The 24995-nt window shown below is 39.0% G+C and overlaps 2 protein-coding genes and 1 non-coding gene across 4 annotated transcripts; 2 read left to right on the top strand and 1 right to left on the bottom strand.

Moving 5' to 3' along the window:
- The first annotated feature begins 54 nt into the window (after positions 1–54).
- On the top strand, positions 55–173 carry LOC114580304. Its single transcript, XR_003701665.1, has one exon. It is a non-coding gene; the product is annotated as a 5S ribosomal RNA (ribosomal RNA).
- A 9296-nt stretch (positions 174–9469) lies between these two features.
- Positions 9470–12424, top strand: LOC110102519 (pectinesterase). The gene is made up of 4 exons (XM_020830878.2): positions 9470–9679; positions 10189–10331; positions 10697–11447; positions 11570–12424. The coding sequence occupies exons 1-4, from the start codon at positions 9556–9558 to the stop codon at positions 12289–12291; spliced, it is 1740 nt and encodes a 579-aa protein (XP_020686537.1). The 5' UTR covers positions 9470–9555; the 3' UTR covers positions 12292–12424.
- A 4731-nt stretch (positions 12425–17155) lies between these two features.
- On the bottom strand, positions 17156–22467 carry LOC110102545 (exopolyphosphatase PRUNE1). 2 transcript variants are annotated; one of them, XM_020830914.2, is made up of 8 exons: positions 21764–22467; positions 21476–21675; positions 20829–20909; positions 20658–20744; positions 20452–20584; positions 20297–20368; positions 17320–17441; positions 17156–17225 (listed from the first exon to the last, which is right to left on the bottom strand). In XM_020830914.2, the coding sequence occupies exons 1-8, from the start codon at positions 21864–21866 to the stop codon at positions 17214–17216; spliced, it is 810 nt and encodes a 269-aa protein (XP_020686573.1). In that variant the 5' UTR covers positions 21867–22467; the 3' UTR covers positions 17156–17213. The 2 variants fall into 2 exon arrangements, with proteins under 2 accessions (XP_020686573.1, XP_020686572.1); XM_020830913.2 differs by having other exon boundaries at positions 17179–17441.
- Between the last annotated feature and the right edge of the window lie 2528 nt (positions 22468–24995).

The raw sequence follows: 24995 nt of genomic DNA, 5'->3' as shown, positions 1-24995 counted from the left end.
TGATTATTAATAACCCTAAATGTGATTCATAAACATTTTAAAATCATTCCAATCGGGTGTGATCAAACCAGCACCAGTGCACCTGATCCCATCAGAACTCCGCAGTTAAGCTTGTTTGGGCGAGAGTAGTACTAGGATGGGTGACCTCCGGAGAAGTCCTCGTGTTGCACCCCTTTAAAAAAAAAATTATTATTACAATCAAACAGTTGAAATTTTGATTGATCAATTTCATTGGACTTGTGACATCTAGAGTTTTGAATTGGTACCCTCCATTTATCAATCAAAGATATTGTTAAACACCATGAGATCACTATCAAATCACAACCACTAGCCTCCCAATGTTTATGGGGATTTGAAATGTTCAATTTGGAATGACTAGATTGTTCTAAATACTATAAATGATTCACATTTCTACAAAATTAGGATATTTCACAAATATATAATTCCAGAAAACCAATTATTGTCTAATAGTATCATCAAATATTGTCTCTCGCTCCTTATCTTGCTTTCAGGTAATGGGCAAATGAAAATAGGTTGTTGAGTTGATGATGAGACTAGAGATGCTAAAAACTGACAATTATCAAACTAGTTTTCAACTTAATGAGGCTTAGAGTACCTTAAGTCTACCTTAATTACCATATCATTATGATATATAAGTGATTTTTTTTTTTTATGGGATGAAAATTCTATCAATACTCCAACAAAAATTATGAATATGATGATATCTTAAGCAATTAAAATAAGGGTGAATTTACATACATATATAGCACTCTGAGGACTTCTTTTTGCGTATTTAATATCAAAATTCTTTATTTATTTATATGATATCAAAACTTATTTAACACAAAAGCAATCCTCCGTTGCATTCCTTGCTTAGGCTTCATTTGAGACAACTTTCTCACTGCTTTCTTAAGTAACTTTTTAGTACAAAAATTTTTAGAATTAGAAATTTTTGTACTACAAAACTGTTTTAAAAAGCTATAAGAAAACCATCCGAAATGAGCATTAATCCTGCAGGTTTCTTCTTTTTCTTCTTTACCAGCCTTAGTTGAAGTCCTCTAGGTTGTTTCTTCTTCTTCAAAGAAACATGCCATTTTAAAACTAGTGTTGTACAATTTATTTCACGAGCTTTAAAGCTTATGCATACTCTATTCGTTGATCAACATGACTTTTTGTACCAAAGATGGGTTCAAGACAGTAGTTCAGTCATCAACTTTAAAGGGCATAGAAAATTGTAAAATTTATTGTGAATGTAACTTGTATTGTGTGGGGTACTTGCAACAGAGGTGAAAATCATGGAATGAAAATTTGCAAATGGACGAGGTTGATGGGCATCATTTGGCAAGGATAGAAAGACTAGCATTAGAGGATATTGTTAAGAGGAATTTTGAGACCATGAAATTTTAGATTATAATTGATGTGGAACATCACATCGTAGTTATAATAAATCTTATATTCAGTATATCTTTAATTTCTAGAATGTTCTATTTGCTTTATAAATAACTAAAGTTAAGTGTAAGGGGATATAAAGAATATATAATATTGCTTTGAGTTTAGTATTTGTTCTTTGGTTTTGTTTGCACATCCACTTCTCCAACGATCCACTATATCAGTTGGTATTAGAGTCTGCAGGTCGCAAAGAATAAAGGACTGCAGAAGAAGATGGGCTATCGATGACGATCAAAGCCAAAGAAGATGGGTTGTTGATGATGGTCGATGCTGAAGAAAAGATAGGTTGTCGATGACGATCGAAATCATGAAGCCTTTTGGGCAACTCAAGTGAATACATCACTCGATCGATTAGATGATTTATGTTATAATTTCATTTGTTCCGTAGAGTGAATACGCATGTCGGCAATCATACCGATGCCTTTGCTATTTTAGTGTGCTCGCGCAACCGGCTTCAAAGCGATTATGCTACAATGGGTGATGTTGAGTTTGAATTACAACAATGAATTGTTATTAATGAGTAACTCTTTGATCCACAAAGTAGAATCGAATAGGATTTGGCTGTTCTGACTAAGAGAAACGGACATGATGATTGTGATTTGTAACCCAACGAAGCACCTGCCACTACTTGACGCCGGACAGAGGAGGCGAAGGTTACCACCACCTGGAGAAGTCCAGGATACAGAAGAAAACAGAACAACTTTGCTATTCTTTTTAAACTCATTCAAATCTCAAAAATTGAATACAAGAGAGAAGATAACCCTCTCTTTATTTATAGAGTGAGGCTATCTTTGGAGAGATTTATTACAGAAAAAAGAAATTTACAATAAAAGAAAGAAATATCATCTAACAAAAGAGAGGAGGTGGGTATGGTTGGCTGAACAAGTCTAAATAGGTCCACCAGGTGCCATTCTCCCTATTTATGAATGACTTCAGCATAAGCTAAAGTCGATGAAACTTGTTAATGAACTTAAGGATCTTGTTCTTCTTATTTTGTTTCTCATCCTCATCATCAATTATCTCCTTCTTAGTTGTCTTCTAAGTCTAAAGAAAAAATGGGATAGCTGATAAGCTCAAAATACTTTTTTAATTAGCTTTTTCAAACAACGCACTTCAAGGACAGAATCGAACTTGACAACAAACTGGCTAACCATGCTAACATTAGAGCCAATAATCGGCGCCTCCATGAACTACTTTGTGCTGGAACGTATAATGGTACCAAGTTTGTCGATAAGATCATATTTGATCATATTAATTTTGATATCAATAAGGGAAAGCATATTTGTTGCCTTATTAGGAATGATATGCATGAATAACTCAGGCTGGGCATCTAGTTTTCTCTTGGGGGCTTATCAAAACTAAGAACTCTAAAGAAAATGTCATCATCATATACATTATATACAGACTCATCATAGACAAGAAAAGATGACGATTTTGACAACGGGTCTTTAAAATCATCGAAATTGGACTTGATCGAAGTTGTGGAGAAAGACATACAGTTTGTCCATTTAAATACATCTTTGTAGGAAGAAGGGATTTGATCGACTTAGATACCCTCTCTATCACCACCACTGCTAACATGAAAGGAATCTTCAGGACGAGATGAGTTGAATCTTAGATTGTTCTAGGAAGGGACGACATAAGAGTTTCATATAAATTCGGCTAGAACGAAGGATCTTGAAGCCACCTTGGGGGCAGACTTGCCCTAGGGTCGGATGTCAGCAAAGTCCCGTGCGAGGGGACCGAAGTCTTTCCTTTATTTGAGTATTATCATTGTAAGAGCTCAAACTCTTAACTATCGAGATATTATCCTCTTTGGCCTAAGAGTCTCATGGTTTTGTCCTGTTGGTGTAACTTCCCAGTAGGTCATTCATCCCAAAATTGCTCCAAGATGAGTATGCTTAACTGCGGAGTTTCTTAATGAAATTACAACCATTACACAAAAAGGCACCTCGATATTTAAGAGTTTAGCTTCTATTACTAAAAGGGTTTCACAATCTTTCCCACTTAATTAAGTAACTAACATTCTCGTCGACATCTTTATCCAAGAATCATCCACCAATAGGACTCTAAAGATGACCCATATAAGTTCAAGTGGTGGCTCCCATCATATAACACTTTGTCCCATATAGGATTCAAGAGTTGTCTCCCATGACGAAGCACTTTGTCTTGTATGACACTTAATTCCCATCTTTAGGCCGGTGTTTTGTTTTGATATCATTTTCTAATAACACAAACTCTTAACTATTGAGATATTATTAGCTTTGGCCTAAGAGCCTCAAAGTTTTGTCATGTTGGTATAACTTTCTAGTAGGTCACCCATCCCAAAATTGCTCAGAGATGTACATGCTTAACTGTAGATTTTTTTTTTAATGAAATTTCAACTATTACACCAAAAGGCGCATCGATGTTTAAGAGTTTAGCTTCTTTTACTTAATGAATTTCACAACTATTTTATGGGTGTAAACGAATCGAGTCAAGTCGAGCATCTAACTAATTGAGCTAAGCTTATTTAGTTGTTATTGAGCTCAACTCGTTCACTAAGCTCGAGCTCAACTCGTTAAAAAATTCATAAAATTGAGATGGACTCACTTGCTTGAGCTCGTTTAGAAAGCTCAAGATTGACTCAATTGTTGAGTTCAATTTTTTAATTTTAAATAAAACAATTCTTTCTTTTTTTTTGAAGAATTTTAATTTTTAAATGTTGAGTAAATTTAAAATTATTAAAATAAATTATATAATATTAATTTAAATTAATTATTATATATTTTAATTTAATCAAGCTGTTCATTATGCTTTGGAGCCGAGTCATGCTCGACCTCGAGCTCCAACCCATGGCTTGATAAACTCGACTTGCATGCTCGTTGATGAGCTAAGCTCAAGTTGGCTTGACTCACTTACACCCCTATTGTCAATCCTCGTTAGAGTTGAGTCATTTCTCGCTGTAGATCTTTGATCACTATTTGATAACTATTTCTAGAATTGGTCGCTGATTATTCCTACAAGGCGACATCTTGTCGGGCTCTTCTTGGTTAATTAAAGAGGTTCGTATGCTGATGTGGCAGCTGTAAAAAACCATTCCAATTGTTATTGTGATAACAACTTTCTTGATGGAAAAGAAGAGGACTACAACTAATGTATGTGAAAGTAGTCTTCAAGAGGCGAGAGTCTGGTGGTTGGATCAGTTGGAAGAAGAACAAAAGTATTCTTGAGGCAAGGAAAGATATAAGGTGTTGAAACATCAAGATGAAAAAAATAGAGAATCTAGGTGGACGGATAGTGGCTGATTGGACTGGACAACCGATGCAGTTGGCTATTGGAAAGCAATCGCTTAGAGAAGAAAGCAGTAAGAATCCAGTGGCTGGAAGTTCTTTTGGCTGGAGATTTGGGTTGCTGGCATGGCACGAACATCAGCAATAAAAAGTTTGTTGCCATGGAGGAAGGATCCAGATGTTGAAAAGGAAGGAGCCGCTTATTGTAGAGGTGGAATCTGGCGGATGGAGGGTTGAGTGCAGGATAGCATAAGACGAATATGTTAGTTTGGCCAGACGCGCAATCGTGTTTGGCAAAGTGGTCCGCATGTGGCGTTCACACAGGGGGGGTAGAATCAGGCCAAATATTTGTGTAAGCAGTCACAAGCGGGAAAGAAAATAATGATTCTGGATGGCTCGCATCGGTCTTCTTGATATTTGGATAAAGAACATCTGCAACATATAGAGAAGACAACAGTCTTGAAGCTGAAATTTCTTGCGGATGCTATCTTGACTTTATCTAAATTGGGCAGCTGAAATTTCTTGATCCTATTATTAGAAAATTGAGATTACATTTCTGGAGGTTGAGGTCTTATGATTCAAAATCTATCTCGGATCCTAAATCTAAATTGAGCACTAGACCGTAAAAACCCGAATCTAGCTAATATAGTGCAAAATATGGATTTACCCCGACCTAGATTGAGAGCTAGCTAACCACCTAGTCAATTTAAAATCTATGAGTCTGATTATTTTATAAAAGAGTGGTAGAGACGTTGTTAAAGTTTTTGATATTTTGAACCGGTGTATAGAGTGGATCCTAATTGGTCCCTTGACATATGTGGGGTGAAAATGTTTGAAAATTATTTTTTTCCTAGAGATTAAACAACATCCCATTGATAAATATGCACCATCAAAGGCTAGGTGGTCTGCCAAAACCCGCAGGCGAGGAGATGCCTAACAATGAAGAGAAGCAAATAATATACTTATGCTAACTCACGGCGGTTCACAGCTTACTACTTATATTGTTAGAGTTTCTATGTTATCTTAATTTTTTTTATTTGGATTTGAATAGAAATAGTTTAGCATACCATCACGAGCCTCCGCGCGTCCAGGCTCAACAAAAAACTGCAAGCATGGGGGAGGCTGGAATGAAATTCTCTCGGGATGACAATTGGGACAGGTTGGAACGCTAGGGGAATGAAGAGGAATGCTCGGAGAGCTCTGGAGAGACTTTTTGAAAGCTTGGATGCGAATGAGGTGCTATAGATCAAAGTGACCTACTCAAGCCATTGTCGCGAGCTTGGATGAGCGGAAGTAATCTAGCCGGTCGTTGGATGGCTGCCAATTGGGAGGGGGCATCTCCCCACAATCTCTTGAGTTTGAACCCAACAAAACTAGGGTCTGGAAGACTTTAGTTGGAGCTCAGGGATTGGAGGACCACCGGAACTGGTTTCTCATTCATTACGACCACCACCGGCAATGGGCTGGGTCGAGCTGAGATGGAAAGACATATGGAGGTTTGGTGAGCTCAATGGTGAGTTCAATTGGGTTTGGGAAGCCCAATTGGGGAAGTAGGCTCGGGTTGGCCCAAACCTATACGGTTTGAGTCAATTTGGGTGCGACCTGGGTCAAGTCAGGTCATAGGATTAATTGGGAATGTGTGTTGAGTGAGGGAACATCCAATGGAAGTGTCAATTGGACCTAGTATGGTTTGTGGTGAGAAATAACTCAGGTCAAAGTGATTTTGACCACTGTGGGCTAGCCTAGGGATAGACTCAAGTCAACCCAAGGGCTGGTCTGGTTAGGGAAGATGTTTTGGACCTATGGACACCTAACAGAGGTGTTGATTTGATTTAGTGAGGCCTAGGTTGGGAAATGGCTCAACCCATAGTGGTTTTGACCACATTGGGTTAGCCTATTTCCTAACCCAAGCTAACCCAAGGGTTGGGTCAACTAGGGAAGGTGTGTTGGGTCAACTAGGGAAGGTGTGTTGGGTCAAGGGGGCCCAATGCCACCATTGGTTTGATCCAATACAGCTAGGGTTTTAACTTGGCTAAAGGGGAACCTCTCTTTGGACACAAGTGAGCCCATTGCTTGGGTCTTCAAAAGGGGTCTCGTAAGGACCAAATGGATCATTCCATGAGTTTGAATGGGTTTGAAGAAGTCTTGGTCAAAAGGTTTGAGAGGGTGGAAATGTATGGAAGGTTTGGTCAAACTTGGTTGAGTTGGTCAACCAAGTTGACGTAGGATCAAAGGCTTGATTCATTGAGTTCAAATTGATCATATGAATTAAATGGAAAAGGTTTCAAATCAAGAGGGGCTCATTCGGTTGGAAATAGGTATTTAAACCCTTATGGGGCACTTTGGTTAACCATAGTTGACTTGGTCAACTATGTCAAACCAAAGGGTGAGTTTGGGTCCAATGTGTTCCTAATGATATTTAGGACATATTGGGTTAGGTTTTGAAGATTGATAGGAGAAAGCCATGTTGAATTTTGGGGAAAAAGACTAAAAACCCCATTTAATGGATATTTTTGTCATTTTGACCCTTAGTCAACCCTGGGTTAAATTGGGTAAAACAAAGAGTAGGTTACTGATCAACAAGTCATGGCAAGGGCCATGGATGTGATTACAAGGTTTGGAAAGAGTCCCAAGGCCAAATTCTACTAAATGGTAAGCCCAATAGTATATGTCGTAAATATTTAAAGGTTTTGCAGCATTTAGAAATTCACTCAGTTTAAGGAGCTAGGGACCTCATAATGAGTTCAAATTTGGTGGGTTGGTCTTAGTTACATGTCTAAATAATATGCAATTGATAGATCCTAAATTAGAGGCCATTTGATTGGGTTTCCAGGTGACAGAAAATTCATCCAGAGAGGGTTTCAGGACCTAGTCCTTAACCCTTTGATTTGGTTTGGAATGTTGGATTTGGACTGGATTTTGGAATTGAATGATTGAGTTTGAATTATTCACATCAATGGAAAAAAAAATGAATGATTGAGATTGATTGTATATGATTTAAAAATTGATTGAAAGTTGATGGAAGGCTGGACTAGAGATTGGACTGAAGGGTGGAACTAGATTCTATTAGATTTAGATTTGATTTTGATTGTGACTTATATAATGGAGAAGTAGACACCTTCTAATCATTAGGTTACCAGATAGAAATCTGGATAGGTCCTAGTGACCTCATACAAAAATGAGGTCAACAAACAGCTAACTAGCAATTATAATTATAATTCTAACATGCACTAAAATTGGGTATCCTATAAAAATAATTGTTCAACAAATACTTGTGACCCTTTTCTCCTTCCTCTCCTTGCCCATGCCTCTCATTCCTTCCCTTTATCATTTGCAACTCATTCCAGAAATCAACGTCACTTGATTTCTAACTAATCATCATCAAATTCACTTTGTGTGCATTTGCGAGATGAAAACATCATGACTGAAAAATCAATAACATCTTTAGAAATTATATCATTCTTTTAAAAAAGAGTACCAGAAGCCAAAAATATATACTTCCGGATTAGCAAGGATTCTTGTCTCTTGCAAAGTTTCTGTTATACACTCTAAAAAAAGACTAGTTAGTGTTTGAGTAATTAAAATAATATATAACACATTATGGTTAGAGAGTATGAATTTATAATCAAGTTTATTAGCCTAGCACTTGCTTTGGATACTGCATATATGTTGGCTCTCCATTTCCATGGTAAAGAGAGAAGTTCTTTCAAATAGGCTAGTGATTGCAAACGAAATCAAAATATGTTAGATTACAAATTTTAATTTTTATGACTGTAGTGATTCCAAACGAAATCAAAACAGAACAAGCATAGAATAAAATAGATAAATTAGGAGAAGGAATGCAAGAAACTATCAATAAGATTTGGAGGCTTATTGGAGGAGCAATGCAAGCATAAATGTGTAAATAATTACTCAAAAATACAAAAATTAAAGAACGTGTGTCGGGATCCAACTACTTTGAGCTCGACGGGTCGGGTAGGCTGCCAAAGGTGACTTCTTCCCCAACTTAACTGGCACCGTCATCGTGGAGTCGCGTATGGCATGTGCCAGTGGCTGGGAGGTCGGAGGAGGCCTTCTGGATGGACCAATGGAGGACTAGAGGTGTCACGTATGACGTATGCTATGGCTGATGGGGGACTAATACCGATCCACAATGTCCATATGCCATTCGATTGCAGATAAACAACTTAGATTAGTGATTTTACGAACCGCCCGGTTCAACCAAGTTCTTGACCGGTTTATTCCCGATTTTCAACACAGCCGGTTACTTCAGCTAACCGGACCGGTTCACTGTTGAGCCTACCGGTCCAGTCCAGTCCGATTTTGAAAACCTTGGATAAAACACTACATTATAAATATTGATTATAATATATTGCTATTGTATAAATAATTTCATTCAAATTTTAATTTTCATATGAATTTATATAAAAAAATAATTCCATGTCCTCCACTCCTATTAACAATATGACAAAATACAAGCAGAGACAGGATCCCAAAATAACGTCCGACCATGAGCCAATCTCCACGTAGGCTCTCTCTTAGCCGTTGAAATAAGCCGAACATCAACCAGCCAATATTATCCCCAGTTTTCCCCTCCCTTTCGACTCAACAACCTGCTATTTTATCTGTGGCCATCGCTTCTCATTTCTAACAGCCTCTTATTTTATCATTTTCCTCTCTGGCTATAAAGTTGCCAATCCCGCCACACCTCTGAGTTTCAACTCCTCGTTCTAAATCCACCCAACCCCCTCCATGCAATCTCCCCTTGCTTGGTAGGGGAAGATCTTCATCACCTCCTTTGCAGTTCTAAACGATCAAACTCGCCTTAGCCAATATGGCCGTAAACAAAAAGGGAGCTCTTATAGGAGGCTCTGTGATCCTTCTTGTTGCCATCGTCGCCGCTGTCAGTGTAGTCGTCACCCACAATCGCTTCGCAACCAAATCTGCAGCACCTTCAGGTAAGGGTGGATTTATGGATTAATTATTCTGTGAGGACACCAAATGGAGAGAACCGTTCAAATTTGTAGCCATTTTGCTACGCTTTTATAAGAGGGCAAGAAATATTTAATATTTACTAAATAATTAAATATTTGTTGCGCTATTACAAAAGGACAACAAAAGAGTAGTAAAAAGCATTCATAATTGAATATTTAGTCCTTCTGCAAAAAAACGCAACAAAATGGCAACAAAAGCGTAGCAAATCCGGATGGTTCAGAGAATAACCTCTCGGATTTATAACGGGATGCTAACTTTTCCCTCAAAAATATTTTATTATATCATATGATTTATCTTAGGTAAATATAATTTTTACAAAAAAAAAAAAATGGACCCTTCTTACCCCTTCTTAAATTTTAAGATTTTAAGATTTAGAATCATAAATACTTATTAAAAATATTTATGAAAATTTTAAAATAATTAATTTATTTATCGTTAAATTTAAAATTTATGACTCTGTCATTGACTACAGGTAGCACCAACCTTCAAAGCACCTCAAGATCGGTTCAAGCCATATGCGAGCCCACAGACTATCCTGATATTTGCGAGTCGGCTCTTTCCAAAGTAGCCAAAAACACCACCGACCCCAAGGAGCTCATCAAGCTCTCCTTCCAGGTAAGGGCTTAATTGATCAATTGTAGAGGGATTATTCTGTGCCGAATCTGAACGCAAGCTCTACATCTGAATACCAATCAAAATGAACCACGTCAACGATACCGAGCCTCAGTACCGAGGAATATCAAGCCACGAGCTTAGATATCATGACAGATTTTGCTTCCGCACCAGAGGCGATTGTGAAACAATTATGATTAGAAAAAATTATTTATTCATAATAATTTAAAAGATTTACATATATCATACATTTTTTATATAAATACATATTGAACAATTAAAATTTTAATTTACTCTTCATAAGTACCGTTGCATTCTGCTAATTCAAAAAACTATTTAATCTATTTACCATTGCATTCTGCTTTCAGGTCGCCACGGACCACCTTCGACAAGCCTTCCAGCATTCGAAGCTCCTCTCAACGGCAGCGCGGGATCCCCGCACCAAGGACGCCCTCAACACCTGCCGCGAGCTAATGGAATACGCCATCGAAGACATCAAGACCTCCTTCAAAAAACTCGGCGGCTTCAACACGTCCGAACCCGCGAAAGCCGTCGACGAGCTCAAGCTCTGGCTCGACTCCGCCGCCACGTATCAAGAGACCTGCCTCGACGGCTTCGAGAACACAACCGGAGACGCCGCAGCCGGCATGCGGAAGGCCCTCAATTCTTCCATGGCGCTCACCGACAACGCGCTAGCGATCGTCGGCCACCTCGCGAAGTTCGTCGACGGGTTGAAGCTACCTGACGTGCTGGGCCGGCGGCGGTTGCTGTCGGACGAGGAGGTGGAGGCTGTAAAGCAGAAGGATTTTCCGGCTTGGGTTAGTGCTGATCGGAGGAAATTGCTTTCGATTCCGCCGTCTGGGATTAAGCCGGATGTGGTGGTCGCGCTGGATGGGAGTGGTGATTTCTCGAGCATTAATTCAGCGCTGGGCGTGGCGCCAATTAAGAGTTTGACGCCGTTTGTCATATACGTGAAGACCGGAGTGTATAAGGAGAAGGTGACGGTGTACAGGAACCAGACTAACATAATCATTGTAGGCGATGGCGCAACGCAGACTAGGGTTACGGGAAGCCTCAACTTCATTGATGGGGTCGGCACTTTCAAGACCGCCAGTTTCGGTATGCATTTAGATATGGATCAGAGAACGTTTATATATTACACATTCAGATTTAAAATTTTATATGTTATGAACATAAAATTTCAAATTTTAAATTTATAAATGTATGTATGTAAATTGCAGTGGTAATGGGCGAGGGATTCATCGCACGGGACATGGGCTTCGAGAACACCGCTGGTCCAGCCAAACACCAAGCCGTCGCCCTCCTCGTTCAGGCCGACCGCTCAGTCTTCTACCGCTGCCAGATGGATGCTTACCAAGACACCCTCTACGTCCACACCCTCCGCCAATTCTACCGCGACTGCACCATCTCCGGCACCATAGATTTCATCTTCGGCGACGCCAAAGCCATCTTCCAAAACTGCCAAATCTTCGTTCGCAAACCGCTCGAAAACCAGCAAAACATCGTCACCGCACAAGGCCGCAAGTCCCGTCAATCCGCCACCGCAATCATCCTCCACAACTGCACCATCACCGCCGACCCCTCTTTCCCCCCCGCCTTCCACGCCAAGAACCCTACCTACCTCGGCCGGCCGTGGAAGGAGTTTTCAAGAACGTTTGTCATCCAGTCCTTTCTCGATACGCTCGTGCATCCTAATGGGTGGCTGCCATGGCTCGGGGATTTTGGGCTGAGGACGTGCTTTTATACAGAGGTGGATAACAGGGGACCGGGGGCGGATAAGAGCCTGAGGGTTAAGTGGAAGGGGGTGAAGAATATTAGCTATGCGCATGCGCAGAAGTTTACAGTTGAGCGTTTTCTGTGGGGAAATGACTGGCTCCCTTCGACCCAGGTGCCATATATTCCGGTATTGTTGCCGCAGTCGTTGCCTGAAAGGATTCACTGATGAGAGATTTCTTCTTGTTGTCTTCATATAAACATATCCTTGTCTTCCATAAAAGAGATGAAAGTTAGTATCTTTATGATGCATACGTTGTTTTGTTTTAAAAATTTCATCTTTTTTTTTTTCCTTCGGTGTTCCGATGCCTGTAAAAGGAATACACTAAAATCCAATAGCTATTCATTGTTTGTTTGGGATTATGATAAATAAGAGTAAATTAATTGAAACTCCTTTACTAGCCTTGAACTAATCTATGATAAAGAGTTAAAGACAGAAAAGACATAGGAAAGCTGTTTACAACTAGTTGTAACGTATAGATCCAACAAAGATCATTATAAATCCATGCGTTAATTTTCCGCAATTAGAAAACAACAGAACAAGCGTAGAAGAACACCAATTCTATCACATGTTAGAGATAAAAAATACTTCTTTGCTCAAAAACAGTATTGATAATTGTTTCAGAGCTCTGGTTTGGGAAATGCATGGAGATACTGCATATGAACTCCAATTGCAGTCAAATACTTTCCACTTCTACCAAAAAATCCACGAATCCTTCCTGCTGCTATGGGTGAGGAGAAAAATGTTCCAACTTCGTCACCAACTGGGCCATATTTCTGTTTGTTTGTAAACAAAGTCATGGAGGTTATAGCAACATTATGTTCGTTTGCATCTATGGAAGACCAATATCCTGAAATCTGTTCCAGGTACTCTTCAGGGTCATCAAATTTGATCTGCAGTGCAAGAACAAAGAGGAAAATGGTGAGCAAAATATCATATAAAGGCTATCTAAAGTCATTAATAAAACTGACCCTGTGAACGATATGGTCTGTCCCGAAGCATCCACGTCTAGAAGACCAAATCAACTCTCCAAGGCAGTCATATTTAATCATTATTGAGCTAAGAAAATCAGCAGTTTTGGTCAATAATATTTGAGTTATTCTGTCATTGAAACCATCATCAAATGGCTTTCCAGTCACGCCACCCCATGGACCAGGATCAAGATGCCAATCACTAGTAGGAAACATGAGTTCCTGGTATGATAAACAACAATTTTAACAAAAAAAAAAGTCTGCAAGTGAATAATAAAGCAGCATTTTTTTGACCTTTTTCATGTCGAATGGACTTTTGTTTGATGAGGAAACAAGCAGGGAACGATCTTCAAAGACAAGTGGCTTTGTGGATCCAAATGGCTTTACATGAAAGCCAATGGACTTCAAGTAACAGTTTTCAGAAGTACCATGGAATCCATTGATTTCGCCATCAGTAGTTTTGAAACTGAAGAATGTTCCTTGTTCAGTACCGTATGGTCCATAGGTGCGGAGGTTGCTCATAAAAGTAAGACAGGAGATGACTTCGGACAAGCCTTCTTGCAACTTTCTAGAGTAGCCGGTTATCCCTGTAAAGTACTCATCCGGGTTTTGTAGCTTTATCTAAGATTGAATCTATTGTTAGTTGCTATAAAAGCATAAATCATTTGATAATAATTCTTGGTGATGAAGAAGTTATTTGAATAATGGTGAAGAGAGTAATATGATCATTTGACTGTTTTTATAATTTGAACAGTAGCAATGTATCAGGTAATGGAAATCTGAATCAAATCATAGTTACAAGAACATACCACAAATTTCCTAGACACAGGAGAAATTGATACATGACGAATTAGCAAATCAACACTTGAACAAGGCCCCTCTAAGTAAAAGGACACTCTTTTAGCAACTGTATTCAACGAGAAAGAGCACTTCAGCTTCTCCCATCGCAAGTGTGTTACATACACACTGACAATAAAACAACAAAGCTTCATGAAAGAAAATTTTGAAAAAGGATAAGCAAAAGGAGCGTTAGGTGTTAAAGGTACAAACAAATAACTTAGATAATCAAGGGAATATAACAATTAAGAAAAATAGAATGAAAAAGACTCTGTCTTAATATCTCAATAATAAAAATATATTACAATAATCAACAGTGTATATTCCTACTATAAATAATTAATAAACGTTGACAATTTAAATATATCAACACTTACCAGTAAAGAAAAGATGACATAGAAGATGTAAATTCATAGTTTGAAAACAAATAGAACCAAATGATCATGATGATATTATTGTTGAACAACTAATACCTTCCAAGATGCAGAAAAAACGTGGTACTGTCAAAGTTATCTATCCTAACAGTAGCAGTCATCTGAAATTTTTTCCCATCACCTCCCTTAACTGAGACATGTGCAGAAACATCATAAATGGCACCTACATACACTTCTCCAGTGATATCCTGTTCTATGCTATGCCAGAACTCACTACGCCGGGTTACAATCGCATAGTTATAATGACAACCAACTTCTCCTGTACTAGAGACAACTTCAGCCTGACAATGATCCCAGTTCCTCCTCCAGTATTCGATTCCTTGGCTGAAATCAGCGTTCTTTATAATGTTCGAATTTGTTGGGCCTTCGAAAACGATTTCCTGTTCATTCTGTCAGGAAATTCAGACATGTTATGAGTAAACTTCTCTGCTTCCTGAATCTCACTTCCCTCCAAGAAGCAAAATTAAGAGAAGAAGATATTACCTTTATAAGTTGATTAGAATTCATGCATTCAGTTGTGCTTGACGTTGAATACTTGACACAAAGGGACTTGAAGCCCCCTTCGTAGATCAAGGCAACCTTTTGAAGTTTGCCATCACTCTTGTGGCAGAAAGGAGTTCCTCCTTCCTCTGAACCCCATGGCCCTACTGAGATTGTTTCTCCTTCCATTTTATACCTTCTTGATCGACAAAACTGAGAACATGGGAGAGGCAGAGCCGTTCTTTGGGAGAGCTTAAAGGACCATAAGCGAGGAACTGGCAAAGGAATATATAGAAGCTAAAGTGACGCCTCGTTTCCTACGGAGAGTAAGTGTGAATCAGGCTAGAAAAGTTGAAAAGATGATGCGGGGAACTAAAACCAATGGGTCGCATTCATTTTTAAAGCAAGACTTGTATTATCTTAATCCTAATCTAAAATGCTTCTTATTATTATTTTTTTGTATTTACACCATTGAGCTTTTTTTTTTTTATACCCCGCTGCTACCTCTAAAGGATGCTTGGCAGCATGACTAATCCTTGGCTGACCTATAAGAGGCACTCACCGTAGAAACCACCTAGCCTGCACTTGATTGAGCCCCACTTAAGAGGCACCGCCTCTTGAGGGGAATCGAGCACGGGATTGGAGGTTTCGAATCGTACTCGCCGACCAACCAAGCTAAGTATCGATGGGTACACGTTGAGTATATTCAACTACATAAATATAATGTTTAAGTTAAGTTAATTCAGGTCCCTGCGACTTGATAAGTCAGTAGAAAGAACATCAAAAACTCATTTGGCTCGAGCATGAACTCGTCAAGGGCATGAACTAGTTAGATTTGACATAAATTCACCGCATTGCTTATGAATTTGAGTTGCCAAAGCCATTATGAACTTGCCATCTTGGACTCAATTCAGAGCGTGCTCGACCAAAAGATCGGTTAAACCTACTCGCATTGGCTTTAAAGCTACTCACTAGCATTCAATCATTAACTTTTGCAACATTAACTCGTAATTTGAACCTATAAGTAAAAGGTGAGGAGCAAGCCTAACACATAGGGCTGCAAGTTGAGCCTCAACATGTTTAAGTTCAAGCTCATTTGTCAGGACCCTATTCGAGCTTGGTTTAACAAGAATCAAGATTTTTTAACTTCTATTCGAGCTCAATCTTGTTTAAATAAACCATGTTCAATTGTTTAGTCTTTTAAACACCTCTTTAACTGACTGGTTAAAACAAAATAAAATACATTAAATTAAATAGCGAGCAACAGGGCAAATGCCGCCCTCTTCAATTTTCTTGTTCTATAGAAGAAAATGAAATATCCCCGCACGGTGTGGGATTTTGATGGGAAATTTTTTCTTCTTGGGCGAGATTTTTTTAATAATTTAAATGACTGAGAATTAAAAAAATCTAATAATATTTAACAACAAGCCGAATGACATGATGTTCAAATTCATTTATTAATATATCGAGCACATATCAAAAGTGTTCGGGCTCATTCGTTTATCTAATCAAACGAACATAAATGATTAAATGAGCTTTATTGAGCCAAGCCACGAGCATCTAGTCAAATGCTCGGTTTGTTTATAACCCTATTTAATGATCTTCTTAATGAGCTTTTAATAGCTAACAAATAAATTTAGATTCAACAATACCATTAAAAATTATGCAACATACAATCATTGTCTTTGAGATTGAGTAGGATAATATGGTATTTTTCTTATTTAATAAAAAAATAATTCTGCTCCACACACCCAACTATAAAAAAACAGAGATGAATGATCTTTAGTCAGAATAAAACAAATCAAAATTGTCAAAATTTAGGCTTATGCTATACACTAATTAATATCAATTAGGTTCAAATTGCTAAATCGGATGGCTTCATCAGCCAGCATAGCCAAATTTCTCCATTTACACAGCACTCGTCCTAAACAAATTAAGGACCCATAAGAAAGCAAAGATTTTCAGCTGAACCAAAAAAAAAAAAAAAACCGGCTCAGAAATTCAGATCTTTAGTATATCAAAATTGTTAGCATAAGAGATGATCTACATAACCGAAAAAAAAAAAAACCCTTTTAGTTTATCTCTAAGGAAATTACACTGAAAGAAAATAAAAAACATGTGATGCTCTTCTTATAAGATTAATACACTTCCTCGTCTCATTTTCCAGCGCATGATATCTTGACATCTAAGGTTTCATTTGGAACAGTTTTTTTATTGCTTTCTAAAACATTTTTTTAATACAAAAAAATCCGTCTAGTTCAAGAAATTTTTATATTAAAAAATTGATTTAAAAAACAGTAAAAAAACTGGCATAAATGAAGCCTAAATTTATTCTTTTCACGGCGCAACAGGATACAAGCGGTCATACTCACTGCATTGCCTGAAAAATGGCAGAAATGGAAAGATGACAAATAGCTTGCTCTATGAACAAGGAATTTGATAAATTATGAAAAAAAATTAAAGAATCTTCCTACACTGAATTTGTTCTTAGTGCAGGATGGTTTTTCTGTAGGCTTAGATGGAGCAGGAGCTAGAGCTGGAGTTGGTTGCACTGCTGCTGGTCCTGAAGTTGGAGCTGTTGAGGGCTTCTGCTTCACTGTAAGATGGCAATGTTCAAAAAAATGTCACAGCTTGGTTAGATAACACCGCCATAGCAAATATAATAGGCGGTCTCATATTATATGATCTCTCATTTCAAGAACAATCATAAGTTTCTCAAAAATAAATAAATAAATAAATAAAGTTAATATTTTGTTGGTGGAAAGTAAAGACGATCCATGATATGAGGAAAAAGGCTATGTTTTCTCTCAGGAAATTCCCTAATCCGTTAGCTGAAAAGGCAGATCATGTGTTTAGGCACAGCATCACACATCTCAACAAGTAGTGAGGGACTTATTTTCATTGTCATATGTGATTGAAGATTGTGTCTATTAATGATTCGATCTCAAGTTGATCCAATCTTAAAGTCATTCTAGACGGTCTCAAGCCAAGCTTATAGTATGTTGGCTCGATCTGATTTTGAATTAATGAGTGCAAAATGACCTTTTAACTTTGATATGAATTTGATTCGAGCCAAAATAAGATACAGTTTAGATTAGTTTTTGATTCATTGATATGTTGCTTCCTGAAAAATTCGTGGCGGTAGAGAAATATGGAGTTTAGCATCATAGAATTATACGAAGATCCAACACACACAGACAGATAAGAGAGAAGGTGTATGAGAGTCATAAGAGACACAAAGATTTTTACGTGGAAAATCCTAAAAAGGAGAAAAACTACAAGGACTGATCCAGTTAATATGATTTCATTAGTGTTCGCAGTCAATTATAAATGGCGCCCTTCCGTAAGGGGAAGGCATTGTCTCAAAGTATCATATAGAGCACATCATATAGTGGGATTGGAATAATCCAATGATAAGAGAATCATTCTCAAGAGAACATTGGCCTATTCATTTGGTTGGTAGGACTGTATTTGGGTAATGGAGATCAGAGGGACTGTAGTCGGCGGGTGACGATGGTTAGATGGAGCGTGGTCAGCGGACGATGAAGATTGGAGGGACCGTAGTCGACGGGCGGTGGTGGTCGGAGGGACCATAGACGGTGAGTGACGGTGGTCGAAGGGACTGTAGTAGATGGTCGATGGCGGTCGGACGAACCATAGTCGTCGGGCGATGGTGGTCTAAAAGACCATAATCGGCGAGCAATAGTAGTCCAAGGGATTGTAGTCGGTAGGTGGCGGAAGTCGATGGGCGACATTTCGAAGGTCCGAGGGGTCGTAGTCGGTAGGTGGCGGAAGTCGGCGAGCGAAGGTGGTCGGAGGGACCGTAGTCGGCGGGCAACAGTGGTCGGAGGGACCGTAGTCGGCTGCCACCGACGGTGGATGGAGGGACCATCGGTAGTACTACGCTGATCAACAACCAGGTGGTGGTCCGCCGGCGGTTGTCAACGAGGTTGTGGTCTGACAGCGGTCATCGACTGGGCTATGGTCTGGTGGCAGTTGACAGTTGAATGGTAGTCCAACAGCGGTCGGTGGCTGAGCAGTGGTCCAATAATGGTCGGGCGGAAGTCCGGCGGCTGTCTGCGGCCAAGGGGAAGTATGGAGGCGGTCGGCGGTCAGCAGTTGGGAGAGGGTCCGACGATGGTTGGGGGGAAGTCCGAATGCAGTCCAAGGCTAAGGGGAAATCTGGCGACGGTCGGCGGCGGGGCGGTGGTCCGATGATGGTCGGGCGAATGTCCGACGATGGTATGGTTGAAGTCTGGCGGTGGTCAGCAACCGAGTGGAAGTCTAGCGGTGGTCGGTGGCCTAGTGGAAGTCCAGTGTCGGTCGCCGGTGGTCTGGCGACGGTCAACGGAGGTTTACCGCGGTGCTGTTGGAGCTCTTGAAACCTCATAGCTCTCTCCAATCTCCAGCCAAAAATATCCTCTTTCATATAAAGAATGGAGGTCTATTTATATATTTTTTGAGAGTGACACGCCCCATAAATATAGAGAAGATCTGGAGCAGATTTTGAGTGCTCTATTGGACAACCAATATTGATCCCCTTGATTATATAGCATTTTTCAAGTGTTTAAGTGCCTTAATAATGTTGGAATTCAGCGATCTTGGGCTCGTTGGATTCGTCTCGCCGAGCTGCTTGATTCAACTATAAGCATGTCATATTTGTATATCATTTGGTCATTTAATTTAGGCTTTGAACCTTCCAAAAAAGCTTCAGGCCCCCGATTTGGACCCATTTGGGCTTGGATGGATCCATTTTCGTGTTGTTGGGTTCGTCTCTTCGAGACATTCAGTTTGACTATAATTTTGCTGAAATTGGAGTTCAAATGATCCTGAAATTATTTTTGGAATTTTTCAACATGAATATGAATCGAGATTCATGCACGATCAAATTGATTTTTGGTGATGTATCAAGTTCTATGCATACATATGCAGAATCACATGGGTAAATGAATAGATGCATATATAAATGGAATTAATTAGATGCAGCGGTAATGGAAGAGGTAAGAGACAAGGAAATGGAGGATAAAGTCAGGGCGGAAAATTAGGGAGACAGACAACAGATGTTTATGGAATCTTCTGAAAAAAGGAATTTATAGGGAAACATGCATATTCAAAGAAGCCAGCTTTCAAAACTGTTATTGGGCTATGACATGCATTGCTTTGACCATGAATAATAAATGAGCAATTTGAGCGGCCAAAGCTTGAGCTCAAGATCTTGATAAGCTTGGATTGCGAATTTATAACCAATGGAGCTTAGTTGGCTCATATATAAAATCATTCACTAACATATAGATTTGAGCATAGAGATTTTTGTGAATCCTGAAAGTTTTTTGTTTTTTGCAGAGATTTGAACCTTTGATGCGATACAGCTAAATGAAGTGAAGAATGAAATCTAAAAAGAATATTCTAATGATTAACTTCATTTCTCAAGTTACTTCTGATAACTCTTACCTTCAACAGGAAGTTTCCCATAATGTTGCCTCATAGATTCAAGAAAATATTCTTCTCCATGTTCTTTCATCACTGATAGCAATGCAGAAATCATATTATAAAATTTGCAAGAGAAAGATTGTAAGTGCAATCAATTTGTCAGGAAAAAGGTGCACCTTGCTTGAAGAAAAAATCTCTGTAATCAGGAGAAGAACCAACCAAGAGCAATTGCACAGCTTCAGCATCTCTATTTGTTGATGACTTGGCAAGACTACTCAGATTTTGAGTATCTAATAAAATTCCAGCAAGCTACAAGCAATAAAACTATTAGTCAGGGATCTATGACCGAGATGCAAAATAACAAAGTTTTAAGATCACATACAAGAAGTCTTCTTAAATTGGAAGTCTGAAGTAGATCATACGCATCTTCACAGTAGTTATCAGTCAGAATTGTACACAGAGATCCAACCTGAAAGGAACAATTGAATGATAACTAAATAAGAACAAAGATATAGCATGTCAATTCTCTTAAAAAATAAGAACTAATAATTACCTCGCCATTTGTCTGCAAAACATCTTGTCCCACAATAAGTAAACTTAGCTGCTTGCCCATTAACAGGCCCTCCAAATCTAGCTGGTTGCATTAAATAGAAGATTCAACAAGTTTAATGTCTGATGCAAATAATATAAAATGCACAGTAGTGCCATCCCAGATTATACACCCAATTAGGGGTGTAAATTTCTGGACACGGGTCGGGTTCGGGTCGAATCTGAAACACACCCGACACTATTCGGGTCAACCAGAACCGAAATCGTTTTTGCAAACGGGTCGGTTTTTCAGACTCGAACCCGACCCGCTTCGTGTCCTGGTCAACCCGGCACGACCCGAATGACCCGGGACTGTGAAAAAATTGCTAATTTTTGGGCCAAATATGGGTCAATCTAGGGTTTTTGGGTCAATTTCGGGTCAAATGGTCAACTTGGATCCAACCGAACTTTTTAAACAGGTTGAATTGTTGAACCCGAACCCGGCCCGTTTCGGGTCCGGGTACGGGCCGGGTCCGGGTTGACCCTAACCTGGAATTTTCAGGTCGGATTTGAGTCCGATTTTCAGGGTCGTGTCACCCCTACACCCAACACACATAAATGATTGGCCAAGATTACTTTAAAACTGAGGAAATTGAAATAAAATTGTAGGACCTCATCCGAGAAGATTAAAGCAGAAGCATCGATTCCAATGTGATGAAAAAGCCAAGCTGCTTGCTTATGCTCCCACATTCTTGCCCTCCTCATGTTGATCACCGGCACCACAACCTCATCCTTAATCTTACTCTTCTCCCTCTTCCTCGTATTCTCCAGCAACCACGCGTAGCAAATAGCCGCCACCATTGAGCTGGTGTCTATATCAGAAGACAAGGTAATACCAACGGTCAAGATCAGCGAAAAAGAGCTTCATAAAATAAAACTTCAAGGGAAAAGCATCACAACCAGGCGTGTACGACGACAGGACGATCTTGGCCTTAACGGACACTTCACCGTCCGAAGCCATACCGATCGTTGCCCTCTGCCGGCGCAGGAACGCGTTGATCATCTTCACGTCTTCCCCCCGCTTTCCCTCCACCGCCAGCTTCCGGCTGCTTGAAACAGATCTCCGTATTGTAGAGTCCTTGTCAAGAGAGCAAGTGGAAGAGGAGACCGTCCTCCGGTGGGAAGATTTGAGCAGGTTTCGCGGCGGAGAAAGCGGCGGAGGCTGGTGGAGAGCATTCTCCGGCGAAAGAGGCGACGGAGAGCGAGGGGAAGGAGAGGAACTGCGGAAGGTGCGGCGTGAGGGGACTTCGTGGTTTTTTTCAAGGAAGCGGGATCTAGGGTTCGGAGGAAGCTTTGGTGGGAGGCGGCGTATCGGATAGGAGTCAGCGTCGGGTTGGCCAAACGGGAGAGAGGCGTGTTGGCTGGCGGCGGGAGAAGTGGAGTCGCCGGCGAGGTGGAAGTCGGACCTGTTGCGATTGTGCCGCTCCGACGATCGCTGGAGAATCTCGTCGCTGATGCCTTCTATGGATCGATTCCTGCTCCATTAACAATTCAATTGAACAATTTTTTTCAAGGCATTAACCGTAGTGTTTGACTGTAATTGAGTGATGGTTTCTTTGCATAAAAAATTTATGAAGAGGAATGAATGAGGATCAGACATAATATTAAAAAATAAATGAATTTATATCTAATTTTGACTCCAAAAATTAATTAAAAGTTAAATAAGCTCAAAATAGTTTAAAATAGTCGCGAGACAAATGATTCCAACGGCTCTAAAAATGTCAAGTTTCAAGCACAAAAAGGACCTTGAGGTTGAAGCAACTAATATAAGAGGGCTTAAAAAAAATAAAAATAAAAATAAAAAACTAATATAAGAGGGTTTTTGTCAATTAAATCAAAAGATAGTATTCAATCTACATTTTCTTTATAGTTTCATCATAATTTTAACATCTATATTATTACATGCTAGGAAATTAATATCCTAGCTTTTATAAAGATTAAGCAAACATATAGAAGTTATAAGATACAAAATATTTTACGTAAAAAATCAAAAAAGAAGAACAATCACGTTGCTTGGAATAATTGCAATAATCAAATATATAATTGCAATAATCAATATATAATCATGTGGCTGACCAACCACTATCGATGTTGGCACCACCTCACACCTTTTTTTTGCAAGCGGCTCCTAATATAGTTGCCTTTTTATAAAGTCATCTATTTTAGCCTGATAGTATTGACAAAAAAAAAAAATTAATTAATAATTTTTGGCATTTTTAAAAAAGATTTTTTTATTTTTTCAAATTTTACGATTTTTCTAACTTCCACTCTACCCCTTCAGGTATAACCCCCTCACACATGTAATTTATTTTTTATAGGCTTCAATAAAATATTATTCTTGAGAGGTAGTGTGTATGCCCCTTACATTCTCTAGTGTTTCTCCATCAAAAGCAATGAATTATCCTATGAAATTATTGGAAAAATTCAGATATTTCAATTTCTTTTTTATAATCTCTAGTTTTACATTTTTAAAGAAGTTTGATGATGTCTTATATAGGTGAGTTATTCTCATTTTCTAAGCTCTACTATTCTCTCTGTCAATGGTACAAAAATGCCCTATAGGCATAGTTGTGAGTGACATCTAAGTTATGATCTTCCTCTTGAAGGAGATTTGTCTAAGTCATTGTGGGAGATTATGATCTAACAAAATTTCCCCTACATTTTGAAGCTGAGATTCTCTTCAAATGAAAAGACAATTACTATTAAAGTTTGTTTACAACATTGAAGCTGCAAAAAGGTTGTTAATGAAAGAACTCTAATTCTTGGAGCTTGACTTTTAACTTTATATCTACAATTCTACATTTAGGGTTAAAATTGGTGATACAGAGTAACAGTGTTGTTGTTAAAGTCATTTGAATCTTTTGGAGATGTGTTGTAGATGAAATAAAATTTACATTATTGTATTAAACTTTAAGAGAAACAAGAGTACTCAATGGAAGTCAGTGTAGGAGTTTGTAGATTTATTATATGTTGGCTTCATGTAAATATAGTAGTGTTGTATGTGGCTTAATTAAGAAGTGTATATTTCTTCTTGTACAATCTTGATTGATATTTGTAATCAATTTATTGAAAGTTATGAACTCTCTATCTTTATGTTAGAGTAATTTAGATTTAGAAAATCCAACTCCCAGAAGAAATTTAGTCTTTTATGTCCTTGAGTCAATATTTGAAATATTTTAATTTTGCTTTCTCAAAATATTTTGAGGTTTTAATCTTCTGAGATTTTTGTACAATCTTCATTCATAGCAAAAATTTTGTGCCGCCCAAATTTGACTGTAAGGACCTTATCTGAGCTACAAAACTGCAACCCTACCTTTGTTCATGCGAATCAACTCGCGATTCGAAATAACGCCCGTCATCTTCACCCCTTCTCCCAAAACTCTAACATTTGCGCCTTACGCGCTGCTCGCGCGACACTACCGAACACCTTCCCCAGGCCTAAATTCCTACCCGCTTCCATGCGGGTAACAACCTTCTTACAATCCAAGACCCACGCATTCTTCGCGCTCTGGAACCCAGTCGCACCCCTTTTGCTCGTGTAAATCATGTGGTCTGACGTGCCCGAACATTGTACTTTGTCGGCCTGACCACCTCCTACTACACGCTTGAACCCTCTCCCACGTACTCCTTGCTCGAGCACTCCACACATTCCTGCCCATGTGCATTCCATTCTGCCTCACGCGGCCAGTATCAGCTTCGCACACGTCCCTTCCGCGTGCTCCTATGACCCGTGCATTTGACCCAGACACTTTGTCTGCCTGATCCCCCAAGCCTGCATAGCCGTCCATCCTGGTTCTCTTTCTTTCTTTCTTTCTTTCTTTGGACAAGAGTCCTCCTCCACCTCCACCAAGCTCTGATGCCACTAATAGAATCTTGGATGAGGAAGAAGCATTTTTTCTTCAATGTGAGTGAGAGAGGGAAGAGCACAATTGTTGGAATGAAAAAGGAACTAAATTTCTTTTATTGGCTTGCCTATCTATTACATTCTATTATACTTATTTATAAACATCAATGGCTACACAAAGCTACACACAAATGGCAATACAAGCTATACAAAAATCTAAATTAAAGAAAGCACAACTAAATCTGGACCAATGAGAGAGAGATAAAGGCATGTCAAGTGAATATAACC

Source organism: Dendrobium catenatum, unplaced genomic scaffold (genome assembly GCF_001605985.2).
Source record: "Dendrobium catenatum unplaced genomic scaffold, ASM160598v2 fragScaff_scaffold_932, whole genome shotgun sequence".
Lineage (NCBI taxonomy): Eukaryota > Viridiplantae > Streptophyta > Magnoliopsida > Asparagales > Orchidaceae > Dendrobium > Dendrobium catenatum.
The sequence above is the reverse complement of the archived record's forward strand: the minus strand, read 5'-3'. Positions and strand labels throughout refer to the sequence as shown.

What these genes read in the sequence shown, in the direction of transcription:
- LOC110102519 (XM_020830878.2), top strand. Translation starts at nt 9,556, where the DNA reads ATGGCCGTAAACAAAAAGGGAGCTCTTATAGGAGGCTCTGTGATCCTT. An exon ending in CAAATCTGCAGCACCTTCAG is followed by an intron (nt 9,680 to 10,188) that starts GTAAGGGTGGAT and finishes CATTGACTACAG; the next exon opens with GTAGCACCAACCTTCAAAGC. An exon ending in TTTCAAGACCGCCAGTTTCG is followed by an intron (nt 11,448 to 11,569) that starts GTATGCATTTAG and finishes TGTAAATTGCAG; the next exon opens with TGGTAATGGGCGAGGGATTC.
- LOC110102545 (XM_020830913.2), bottom strand. Translation starts at nt 21,866, where the DNA reads ATGATCAACGCGTTCCTGCGCCGGCAGAGGGCAACGATCGGTATGGCT. An exon ending in CCTGTCGTCGTACACGCCTG is followed by an intron (nt 21,676 to 21,763) that starts GTTGTGATGCTT and finishes CTTCTGATATAG; the next exon opens with ACACCAGCTCAATGGTGGCG. An exon ending in AGATTTTTTCTTCAAGCAAG is followed by an intron (nt 20,369 to 20,451) that starts GTGCACCTTTTT and finishes CATTGCTATCAG; the next exon opens with TGATGAAAGAACATGGAGAA.